General features: G+C 60.4%; 1 protein-coding gene across 6 annotated transcripts; it reads left to right on the forward strand.

Moving 5' to 3' along the window:
* Positions 1 to 130: 130 nt before the first annotated feature.
* Positions 131 to 10,117, forward strand: CHRD (chordin). Of its 6 annotated transcripts, XM_084872530.1 has the most exons (23): positions 131 to 407; positions 594 to 697; positions 1,152 to 1,281; positions 1,451 to 1,579; positions 1,679 to 1,778; positions 1,903 to 1,990; positions 2,579 to 2,720; positions 2,833 to 2,973; positions 3,057 to 3,139; positions 3,221 to 3,368; positions 3,528 to 3,634; positions 3,754 to 3,873; positions 4,736 to 4,892; positions 5,235 to 5,455; positions 5,956 to 6,069; positions 6,392 to 6,670; positions 6,759 to 6,852; positions 7,206 to 7,262; positions 7,538 to 7,641; positions 8,104 to 8,206; positions 8,650 to 8,804; positions 8,943 to 9,042; positions 9,651 to 10,117. In XM_084872530.1, the coding sequence occupies exons 1-23, from the start codon at positions 260 to 262 to the stop codon at positions 9,704 to 9,706; spliced, it is 2,880 nt and encodes a 959-aa protein (XP_084728656.1). In that variant the 5' UTR covers positions 131 to 259; the 3' UTR covers positions 9,707 to 10,117. The 6 variants fall into 6 exon arrangements, 3 of the variants coding, with proteins under 3 accessions (XP_084728656.1, XP_084728655.1, XP_084728654.1); XR_014793981.1 differs by having other exon boundaries at positions 131 to 697; positions 8,921 to 9,042; XR_014793982.1 differs by having other exon boundaries at positions 131 to 697; positions 8,921 to 9,042; positions 9,654 to 10,117.
* The last annotated feature ends 1,819 nt before the right edge of the window (positions 10,118 to 11,936 follow it).

An 11,936-nucleotide genomic window follows, 5' to 3' on the forward strand; every position in this document is an offset into this window, starting at 1 on the left:
CCGGGGCATAAAACGGGCCCGCACGGCGCCCGGGGCACCAGAGCAGCGGACCGCCGGGGCGCTCCCGGCCTCTCCCTCGCCTGGCCCCGCGCCGGCTCCGCGGCCGCCCGCCCGCCCGACGAGCCCCGCGCACCGCCCGGGCCCCGGCCCCGGCCCCGCCGCCGCACCGCCCCCGGCCCGGCCCTCCTCCCGCGCCCTCCTCCCTCCTCCCTCTCCTGCCCCCTCCTCCGCCCGCCTCCCCAGCTGTCCGGTCCGCGTCATGCCGAGCCTCCCGGCCCCGCCAGCCCCGCTGCTGCTCCTCGGGCTCCTGCTGCTCGGTCCCCGGCCGGCCCGCGGCGCCGGCCCCGAGCCGCCCGCGCTGCCCATCCGGCCCGAGAAGGAGCCGCTGCCCATCCGGGGGGCGGCAGGTAGGCGGGCGCCCCGGGGAGGTGCGGGAGGGAGGTCTGTGCCCGCCCCGAGGGGGCGCGGGCGCAGGTGGCGCGGCGCGGGCGGGGGGCCGGGAGGGGCCGGGCACCCAGGGGGCCGCTGGCAGCGCCCGGGGCGGGCACCGGCGGGAGCGGGACAGCGGCCGCCAGCCAGCCCGGTCCCCGCAGGCTGCTCCTTCGGCGGGAAGGTCTATGCCTTGGACGAGACCTGGCACCCGGACCTGGGGGAGCCCTTCGGGGTGATGCGCTGCGTGCTGTGCGCCTGCGAGACGGTGAGCGCCCCCGACGGCCCGGGCCGGCCCCTCGCGGGCGGGGAGTGGGGGGCCGCGCTGGGGTCCCGGGGTGTCCCGGAGTGGACGCGGGGAGGGCGAGCAGAAAGAAGCCAGCCTCCAGATATTTGGGGTCCTTTCCCGGCTGGGGGAGGAAGCGCCCCCTTCCAGGCTCAGGTGTGGACTGACCGCCCGCTATGTGTCAGGCTGTTTGGCCAGCGCCTCTCCTCCGTCTCTCACCCATTAGTTCCCAGCTCAGCCCCCTCGGGAGATGCTGTTAGTGTCCCCACTGTCAGAGGGGGACCCCGAGGTCCAGAGAGAGTGGGTAACTTGTCCAGGATCCGCCCCTTGTAAGGCGCAGTGCCTGCCTCGCTCCCGTGGTCTGGGACACCCCCTCCTTGGGTCTTGGGGTCGGCGCCTTGCACCCACTCAGTGGTTCCGTCTTTTCCGCGAGCAGCCGCCGTGGGGCCGCCGCGGGAGGGGCCCGGGCAAGGTCAGCTGCAAGAACATTAAGCCCGAGTGCCCGGCCCTGAGCTGCGGGCAGCCGCGCCAGCTGCCCGGCCACTGCTGCCAGACCTGCCCGCCTGGTAAGACTGCCCCCCCCCCCCCCTAAGACCTGCCCCCCGGGTAAGACCTGCCCCCCCCCCCCTCCGGGTAAGCGCACTCTGGGGCCAGGGGAGGGCGGCCGGCGGGGCTCTGGGTCCGGAGCCCCTCCTTCCAGGGTCCCGCTGACCGCGCCCCCCCACCCCCGCGCAGAGCGCAGCGGCCCCGAGAGGCAGCCCCCCGGCCTGGCCTTCGAGTACCCGCGGGACCCGGAGCACCGCAGCTACAGCGACCGCGGGGAGCCAAGCGCCGAGGACCGGGCGCGTGGGGATGGCCACACGGGTAGGCAGGGGCCCGGCCGGGGCCGAGTGGCGGTTTTGGGTTTTGGCGCGGCCGGCACAGCGGGGTGAAGACGTTCGGGACATCGTCCTTCTCTCCCAGACTTCGTGGCGCTGCTGACGGGGCCGAGGTCGCAGGCCGTGGCAAGGGCCCGAGTGATGCTGCTGCGCTCCAGTCTGCGCTTCTCCATCTCCTACCGGCGGTGAGGACGCGCTGGGAGGGAGGGAGGGAGAGCCGGCTGGGCGCTGGAGCCGGGAGGGGCTGGAGGGGCTGTCTAGGGCCCAGGCTCAGAGTCCGTGCTCCTCCCCATTTACCCCCATGCCCAGGCTGGACCGTCCAACCCGAATCCGCTTCTCAGACTCCACGGGCAGCGTCCTGTTTGAACACCCTGCAGCCCCGACCCAAGATGGCTTGGTGAGATGATGCCATTTATGAGTGTTTGTCTGGCCTGGACACTGTGCTGAGCGTGTGTGCTCCGCATGGCCTCCTTTGGTCTTCACAACAGCCCAGGGGGAGGAAGGCACGGATGGTATATGCCCATTTTACAGATGAGGAAATTGAGGCTCAGGAGTGGAATGTGATTTGTGCAAGGTCACCTAGCTAGTAAGTTGTGGAGCCAGGATTTGGACCCCTGGATTCCTTCTTCTTCTTTAAAAAAAAATTTTTAAAAAATTGATTTTAGAGGGGAAGGGAGAGGGAGAGAAAGATAGAAACATCAATGCTGAGAGAGAATCATGGATCGGCTGCCTCCTGCACACCCACTACTGGGGATCGAGCCTGCAACCTGGGCCTGTGCCCTTGACTGGAATTGAACCTGGGACCCTTCAGTCTGCAGGCCAACATTCTATCCACTGAGCCAAACCAGCTAGGGCTGGATTCTTTCTTAAGCTTCCGAGGAGAGCAGGGGGGCTCCTTCCTGTATGCCCTCTCTGTCAGCTGGGCCTCGCCGCTGGCCCATCCTGCGTCCTGTTTGAGTAGGGTCTTCTTGTCTCTCTGCTCCAGGTGTGTGGGGTGTGGCGAGCAGTGCCTCGGCTGTCTCTGCGGCTGCTCCGGGCAGAACAGCTACACGTGGCCCTTGTGACACCCGCTCACCCTTCAGGCGAGGTCTGGGGGCCCCTCATCCGGCACCGGGCTCTGGCTGCAGGTGAGGGGAGCAGCAGCCCCTGGGCATGAAGTTCTGTCTTCTCTGCCCCAAGGAAGGGAGTGGGCTGCGGAGGGGGCGTGCTGATGGGCTCTCACGGTCCTCCCTCCCCCAGAGACCTTCAGTGCCATCCTGACCCTGGAAGGCAGCCCGCAACAGGGCACAGGGGGCATCACCCTCCTCACGCTCAGCGACACAGAGGACTCCTTGCACTTTTTGCTGCTCTTCCGTGGGCTGCTGGAATCCAGGAGCGGGGGTGAGTGGGATATGGGGAGGGACGCCAGACGGGCAGGGGGAGCGCCTGGCTCTCGGAGGTGTCCACATGGACCGCCGTTTCAGGACCGGCCCAGGTTCCCTTGCGGCTCCAGATTCTGCACCAGGGGCAGCTGTTGCGAGAGCTCCAGGCCAATGCCTCCGCCCAGGTGAGCGAAGGGTTGGCTTTTGTGGCCACCTGCTCTGGCCTCTTGCTGCCCCTCCCGCCGATGATCCTGCTCTGTCCCTAGGACCCAGGCTTCGCGGAGGTGCTGCCTAACCTGACCGCCCAGGAGATGGACTGGCTGGCGCTGGGGAAGCTGCAGATAGCCCTGGAGAGGGCGGGTAGCCCAGGCTTGCGTATCAGTGGGCACATCGCTGCCAGGCAGAGCTGCGATGGTGAGGCAGGGTGGAACCTGGCACCCTGGGCACACACGACAGAGAGGCACAGACAAGCGCCCAGGGCAGGGCCAGGGCGGCTAGGGGAGGGATCCTGGGGGCTGGGGGTGTGAATGGCCATGGGGCCAGCCTACCTCCCCTTGTCTTGCCCCTCTGCAGTCCTGCAAAGTGTCCTTTGTGGGGCCGATGCCCTGACCCCAGTTCAGACAGGGGCAGCTGGCTCAGCCAGCCTTACGCTGCTAGGAAACGGCTCCCTGATCTACCAGGTAAGTCAGGGGCTGCGGGAGGTGGAAGGGCAGCGGAGTGAGGCGTAGATCTGGCCTGCAGTTCAGGCCCCGCGCCTTCTCGGCCGCCCCAGTTTGCTCGCCCCAACTCTGCCCACCAGGTGCAAGTGGTAGGTACAGGCAGCGAGGTGGTGGCTGTGACGCTGGAGACCAAGCCTCAGCGGAGGGACCAGCGCACAGTCCTGTGCCACATGGCTGGGCTCCAGTCGGGAGGACACACAGTGAGTGCGGCTGGCAGAGCTGGGCCCCGGGGCCCGTGGACCACCGGGAGGGGGTTGTGGGAAGCTAAGTTGGATGGAGCAGCTAGGTTCAGCATCCTTCACTCATCCACAGGCTCTCTCATTGAAACAGCGATTCACGGGACACAGTTTTAGTGAGACTCAGGCCACAGAGTACAAAGGAAATCAGATATGGCCCCTGTGCTCAGCAAGCTCGTGTCAAACGGGAGGAGTAAGGCAGGGAGACAGTGCAGGAGGTCAGCATGTACTAATTGTGAGAGCAATGGCTGCCACTTGTTGAGTCTTTCTAGGTGCCACGCACTATACTGGTTGCCTTACTTATATTATTTTTGACCCTCACAGTACCCGTTTTAGAGATGATGAAGTGAACGGTCAGAGGTTAACTCTTTTTTTAAAAAAAAAAATATTTTTATTGATTTTTCACAGAGAGGAAGGGAGAGGGATAGAGAGTTAGAACATCGATGAGAGAGAAACATCGATCAGCTGCCTCCTGCACACCCCCTACTGGGTATGTACCCGAAACCAAGGTACATGCCCTTGACGGGAATCAAACCTGGGACCCTTCAGTCCACAGGCCAACACTCTATCCACTGAGCCAAACCAGTTTCAGCCAGAGGTTAACTCTTTAAGGTTATTATATAGGTAGGAAGTGGCAGAGAAGGGACTTGAACGTGGACCTGCACGGTTCTTATTCAGTGTTACTGGTGTGGGGAAGTGTGCATGGGTCTAGTGGGGGCCCAAAACATGGAAAGGCTTCAGAACCTTAGGCTTGTGTGCAAGCTGAGGAGGGTTCCTCTGGGAGCCGGCAGGCTCCAGCTAGGGCTCACCCTTCGCTGTCCCCTAGGCCACGGGCGTCTGCCCCGGGCTGGGTGCCCGAGGGGCTCACATGCTGCTGCAGAATGAGCTGTTCCTGAACATGGCCACCAAGGACTTCCCAGATGGAGAGCTGCGGGGCCACGTGGCTGCCCTGCCCTACAGCGGGCACAGCGCCCGCCAGGACAGTGAGTGCCCCACGGGTTTGCCCGCCCTTTGCTGCCCTCTAATCAGGGACTCAAGCACCTACGGGATGGTGTCGGAGTGCTGGAGCCTGAGGAGTCTTTCTCTGCCTGAGCTCTAGGTTTGCATCTGGAGATGTGTAGGTGGGGATGTGAAGGGGGCCCTCCTGGGAGACCCTCCCCGTTGCGGTGGTGCAGGGTCTAGAACTTGCTGCTCCCCCAGTCCTGGGCCTAGGGGCAGCATCTGCCAGCTCATGGAGTCTGTGCTGGGCAACGCGGGAAAGCCGGGGTTGAGTGGCTGCTCTAGGCCACCTTCTCACCTGTCATCTCTCCTCTGTCCGGATCCAGCACTGCCCGTGCCCCTGGCAGGAGCCCTGGTGTTGCCCCCCGTGCAGAGTCAGGCTGCGGGGCATGCCTGGCTCTCCCTGGATACCCACTGTCACCTGCACTATGAAGTGCTGCTGGCTGGGCTTGGTGGCTCAGAACAGGGCACTGTCACTGCCCACCTCCTCGGCCCACCTGGGATGCCAGGGCCCCGGCGGCTGCTGAAGGGATTCTATGGCCCAGAGGTGAGGATGCGGTGGTGGGAGGCAGCTTGGAAAATATCTGCTTTTTAGCTTAAATGGCTGTGTGTGTGTGTTTGTGTGTGTGTGTGTGTGTGTGTGTGTGTGTGTGTTTGTGCGTGCGTATAAGCAGAGCTCAGGCTGCTTGGTATGGCAGAGCTGGCATGGGCTCAGAAGTGGACAGACCGGGCTGTGAACCTGACCCCGCCTTTTATTACTCATTCTCTTTCCTGCGTCCTTCTCTGGTGGGGTCCCTTGAACAGTAGGTACTATCCGGGACCTCCAGAGGCGCAGGTGGGGTGACGACGCCCCATGAAGTCGATGGGCCGTCACGGCCTTGTTGTCAGAGAGCCTGGGCTCCTGAGCTCCATACCATTGCTAATGAGCTCTGCATCCTGGAGGCCTTATTTGACCTCCCGGGTCTCAGTTTCCTCACCTGCACGTCGGGAACAGCGGACTCAGCCCCAGAGGGCCTTGTTCCCGTCCCTTACCCTGTCTCCTCACAGGCCCAGGGCGTGGTGAAGGACCTGGAGCCGGAGCTGCTGCTGCACCTGGCACAGGGCACGGCCTCCCTGCTCATCTCCACCAAGGGGAGCCCCCAGGGGGAGCTTCGAGGGCAGGTGGGCAGCAGTGGGGATGGGTCAGAGCTGGGCTGGCACCCCGTGTCTCCGTGTCACTTGCTCTCTCCAAGCCCTGGGGGGTGGAAGTATCACACTGCTTGGCTGCCTGGGAGGATGAAGCCATACGAGGCACGTAAATAACAAAGCTGGCAGCAGGCCACCCTGTGCCTGGCAGCGGGCATGATTGCTGGGATGAAGAGCATCCTTCTGTGGCACAGGGGCACTCAGGGGATGAGGTGTTTCTGCTTGGCGGGCTGGCCCCAGCCGGGGGAGATGCCAGGGGGAGCCCGGGGGCGCTGCCTCAGCTCCCCTCCCCCCCCAGGTGCACATCGCCAACCAGTGCGAGGTGGGCGGCCTGCGCCTGGCAGAGGCAGGGGCGGAGGAGGCCGGGAAGCCTGGGGCTCCGGAGGCAGCGGGCGCAGCTGCACTGCCAGTGCTGCCCGCTGTGCTTGGCCCTGATGCCCCGGCGCCGCCAGTCAAACCTGGCAGCCCCTGGAGAGCCCGAGACCCCAACACGTGCTTCTTCGAGGGACAGCAGCGCCCCCACGGGGCTCGCTGGGCACCTAACTACGACCCGCTCTGCTCAATCTGCACCTGCCAGGTAGGAGGCCCTGGGAGGGCAGGGCGTGCTGGGGCCTGGGTTCTGGGGCAAGGGCGCCAGCCAGACAACCTCCCGCCTCTCCCTGCAGAGGCGGACAGTTATCTGTGACCCCGTGGTGTGCCCGCTGCTCAGCTGCCCGAGCCCGGTGCAGGTGCCGGACCAGTGCTGCCCGGTGTGCCCTGGTGAGTGTCAGGCAGGGGTGGAGGCAGTCATGGGGGCTCCGCCAATGGGGGGGAGTGAGGCCTCTAGGAAGGGAAGGAGGTTGTCACCCTCTGCCTTCACTATTTAAAAAATATATATATTTTAGTGATTTTTTACAGAGAAGAAGGGAGAGGGATAGAGAGCTAGAAACATTGACTTGAGAGAAACATCAATCAGCTGCCTCCTGCATACTCCCCACTGGGGATGTGCCCGCAACCAAGGTACATGCCCTTGACCGGAATTGAACCCGGGACCTTTCAGTCTGCAGGCCGATGCTCTATCCACTGAGCCAAACCAGTTGCGGCTCTGCCTTCACTATTTTTTGGCTCCACAGAGAAACAAGATGTGAGAGACCCGCCCGGGCTGCCGAGGAGCAGGGACCCCGGAGAGGGTGAGCTGGCCGTGTGGGAGCCAGGGTGGGGAGCCGAGAGGTGCTGATGGGTGGGGCCAGGAGGGGGACGGTGGGGTGAGAGTAGACCTGGGTGAGTGAAAGCTGAGGGAAACAGAGTCCAGTGACACCTGATGGGCTTCATTAGAGTGACTGGCCCAAGAATGGGCCCAGGATTTGGTTAGAGGGTGTGGGGTTGGCCTGAGCCTGAAGCCTTGGTCTTTGGATCCAGCCAAGGAGCCCAGTACTAATGGCTGCCGGCCACTGTCTGCCACCAGGCTGCTACTTTGATGGTGACCGGAGCTGGCGGGCAGCGGGGACCCGGTGGCACCCCGTCGTTCCCCCTTTTGGCTTAATTAAGTGTGCCGTCTGCACCTGCAAGGTATGGCTGCTCTGTCTTCCCCAGTGCTCTGACCCCGGGGGGCTGCAGAGATGGGAAGGGGGCTCCAGGAGAGGAAAAGCCCAGACTATTGAGGGGGGCTCAAAGATCAAAATAATATGGGAAAGCCCTCTGGGCTTTGAGAGCTGGCTTCCTGCAGGAGAAGGGCAGGGGAGACCTGTGTGAATTCTGCCAGCTGACTGTCTCCATGTAACCCGGGCACTTCCTGTGCTCCTCCCCCACCCCCGCCCCAGCTGCATGTTCCTCTCCTGTGAGCGCATGTGCTAGCACCTAGCTGGCAGGGCTACAGAGAGGATTTAGATCAGGGATGCAAAGCGCCAGCCCAGGGCCTGGGTAAAAGGCCGTGGATATATTACTCGAGGTATGCGTGCGGAAGGAGAGGGAGGAAGCAGGAGTGCTCCCCCTCCTTCCTAACACCCCGCGCACCATGGATCCCTCACACAGGGGGACACGGGAGAGGTGCACTGTGAGAAGGTGCAGTGTCCCCGGCTGGCCTGTGCCCAGCCTGTCCGCGCCAACCCCACTGACTGCTGCAAACAGTGTCCAGGTGAGGGGCGTGGGCACAGAGGCCTCTTGGGGCAGATAGGGCCTTTCACGCTTTGTCCTGGGTGAGGGGATGCACGGTGAGGGTGCATGGGAGGGACTTCTCAGCTAATTCAGCATTTCCTGGGCACCACTCTGTGTCTAGTCTGGAGCCAGGGTTCTAAACACAATGGAAAGATGTGCATGTATCAGTGGGCTATGATGGGTTCTGGTTCCTGCCCCATCCATCCATCCATCCATCCATCTATCCATCCATCCATCCATTTATCCACCCATCCACCCACCCATCCATCCATCCATCCATCCATCCATCCATCCATCCATCCACCCACCCATCCAGATTTATCACCCACTAAAGACCAGAAACTGCTAGGTTCAAAGACAAATAAAACCTGGGTGGCCCTCATAGAGCTCTTCCTCTTCATCTCCCTCTCTCCCTTCCAACAGTGGGGTCAGGAACCCAGCTCCAACTGGGGGACCCCATGCAGGCCGATGGGCCCCGGGGCTGCCGGTTTGCAGGGCAGTGGTTTCCGGAGAGCCAGAGCTGGCACCCCTCAGTGCCCCCCTTTGGGGAGATGAGCTGTATCACCTGCAGGTGTGGGGTAAGTGAGGTGTCGGGGGCTTGTGTGAGGTGGGCATTGGAGGCCTGACCTGGACTAGGGCGACCTTCCCAGGGAGGGCAGGCTCCTGGGGGCTGAAGGCCTCTGGGGACCCTCAGGATCTGCTCTGTCCTGCCTCAGGCAGGGGTGCCCTACTGTGAGCGAGATGACTGTTCGCTGCCATTGTCCTGTGGCTCAGGGAACGAGAGTCGCTGCTGCTCCCACTGCACGCCCCGCCGATGTAAGTGAGGGGGCCCAGGGGCAGCGCTGACCGTGGGATGCCTAGGAGGGAAGGGAGCACCCGCCGTGTGCCAGGGACAGTGCCCTCTGCTTCACGATTGCCACTCTATTCTGCCCTCACAGCTGACCTGGTGGGCTTGTTACTGGTAATATTTCATTGCTGTAAAAAAATATGTTTGTTTTTTTTTTAAAAAAAATATGTTTTTATTGATTTTTAGAAAAAGAGGAAGGGAGAGGAAGAGGGAGAGAGAGGAGAAACATCAGTGAGAATCATTGATTGGCTGCCTCCTGCATGCCCCACACTGGGGATCAAGCTCACAACCTGTGCACGTGCCCTAACCGGGAATCAAACCGTGACCTCCTGGTTCATAGGTCGGTCGATGCTCAACCACTGAGCCACGCCGGCCAGGCACAATCTTTTCTTTACAAATGAGATTTCTGAAGCTCCGAGGAATTAGGCTAACAGGTTAAGGTTACACAGTGTTCTGTGCTGACTTGCTTAGAAAATACTGACCTTTCTGGGACCAGAACAGGGATACTTTGCTGGGCTCTCTGTGCCACCTCATTCCCCTCCCTCCTCCTCCAAAGTTCGCCTCCTTCTGTCCTCAGCAGCCGCAGAGACCAGGACAGCTCCAGAGCTGAAGAAAGAAGCCCAGGGCTCCTAGGGAGCAGCGGGAAGGCCCATGACCAAGAGGATGGGGCCTGGGCTGGGAGAAGGAGTGGCGCCGAGGACCCTGCCTCCTCCTGTGGGAAACCCAGTGCCTTTGGCTCCTCTTTTCGGCCTCTTCTCCCTCCCCCACTACCTCTGGGACCACCACTCCACAAGGGGGAGGGGCTGTCAGGGCAGACCAAGGCCATGGCCACTCCAGCTCCTGCCCTGTCACCCTCTGGCCTCTGCCTTGGAAGCCCAACCCCTTTCCTTCTGTACATAATGTCACTGGCTTGTTGGGATTTTTAATTTATCCTCACTCAGCACCAAGGGTCCCTCCCGACTTCACTCCTGCTGCCCCTGAGCTGAGCAGAGTCATTTTATTGAAGATTTTTGTATTTATTAAAACATCTTTTTCAATCTTTGAGCGGAAGGTCTTTCTTTATGGCCAGGGACCCCATGGACAAGGGTCTGAGAGGAGGAGGGCGGAGAGGTGAACTCTGGCTCCGGGAGCTTTGCTCGGACCCTTGGAGGGCGGGAAGAGACCTGAGATGAAGCAGATGGCACAGCAGCGGGCTGGCAGGCCTGGTTCCACACGGAAACTTGGGCCTGTCTTTGAGGTGGACTAGAGCCTCAAAAACAATGGCTTCTAGGTTAAGCAGAACTGAAGTGCAAGTTTGGTTTCCACGGGTCTACCCATGGCTGGCATTTCTGCTGACTCCATGTTTGAAGTTGCTCCAAAAAAGAGAAAAGTATAACCAGCCTCTATTTTCTTTACCTAAAATGTGGCAAACACTTCCTGTTAATCTTCTTTCCTGGAAACTAATTGCATTCTGGGTCAGTTCTGGGGAAATTCCAGATCAGAGTGGATTGGAATCAGCCCTAGTCCAGTCTTGGCTGAGCTTATCTAAGTGATGGATGGAATAAGGCCCCTTGGTCCTTTCTCCCCTTTCCCGCCACCAGCACCTGGGCACTCCCATAGACCTCACAGGCTTGTGGGAAATAAGAGCGTCAGGATCGAGAGCTGTCACATACACGCACCTGCAGGCTTGTCTTTTCTGTAAACAATGTGGGATGAAACGAGTCTGAAGTTTTATGACCTACTGAAGTAGTCAGAAGGGGAAACCAGCGCCTTCTTATTTAGGGATAGGCATGGTGCATGGTGCCTGAGAAGTTATGGTCTTAGCCCATTGAAGCATCCAGTACCAGTTCTGCTGTTAACTAGCTGAGTGACTTAACCTCCTCAAGTCCCTATTTCCGTTCTGTAAAACAGAGATCTCCCTCCCAGGATTCAATCAGAGCTTGTGAATCACACAGCTCAGTGCTTGGCATACATTCACTGCAAAGACACTCGAGCTGAGGTAGGGCTCCTGGAGCTGGTTTGAAATTAAAAATGAAAGGCAGCCGAAACTGGTTTGGCTCAATGGATAGAGTGTTGACTTGGGGACTGAAGGGTCCCGGGTTCGATTCCGGTCCAGGGCATGTACCTTGGTTGCGGGCATATCCCCAGTAGGGGGTGTGCAAGAGGCAGCTGATCGATGACTCTCTCTCATCGATGTTTCTAACTATCTCTCTCCCTTCCTATCTGTACAAAATCAATAAAATATATTTTAAAAAAATGAAAGGCAGGTAAGATTCTTGGAGCTGGTTTGAAGTAAAAGGCAGGGAGAAACCTGGGGAGGAGAGTGGCAGTGGGTTCCAGCTTTGTTTGGTGTGACAGTCTACCGAGTGCCCAGGCCGAATGGGGAGGCCAGGCTGGGGATGAGAAGATGAGGAGGGTGGGAGAGACTGGACTTGACCCAGAGCCCTGGCTGTCAGTAGGGGTATCAGAGGGTCAGACAGGGGAGAAAGAGCAGCAGGATCGGCATGGGGCTGAGTGCAGGGAACCAAGTACAGCTCCAGGTGTGGCATGATGGAGGATTTAGCCCAGAAATAGATGAATTGGCAGTACTGCCCCTCTGATGAGGGAGTTTGGTGGGAAGAAGGGTTGAGAAAGGACATTTAAAAAAATATTTTATTGATTTTTTTTTTTTTTTTACAGAGAGGAAGAGAGAGGGATAGAGAGTTAGAAATGTTGATGAGAGAGAATCATCGACCAGCTGCCTCTTGCATACCCTCTACTGGGGATGTGCCCACAACCAAGGTACATGCCCTTGACCGGAGTCGAACCCGGGACCTTTCAGTCTGCAGGCCGATGCTCTATCCACTGAGCCAAACCGGTGCCGGTGAGAAAGGACATTTTGATC

Source organism: Pipistrellus hanaki (assembly GCF_964339955.1).
Source record: "Pipistrellus hanaki genome assembly, chromosome: 2".
Lineage (NCBI taxonomy): Eukaryota > Metazoa > Chordata > Mammalia > Chiroptera > Vespertilionidae > Pipistrellus > Pipistrellus hanaki.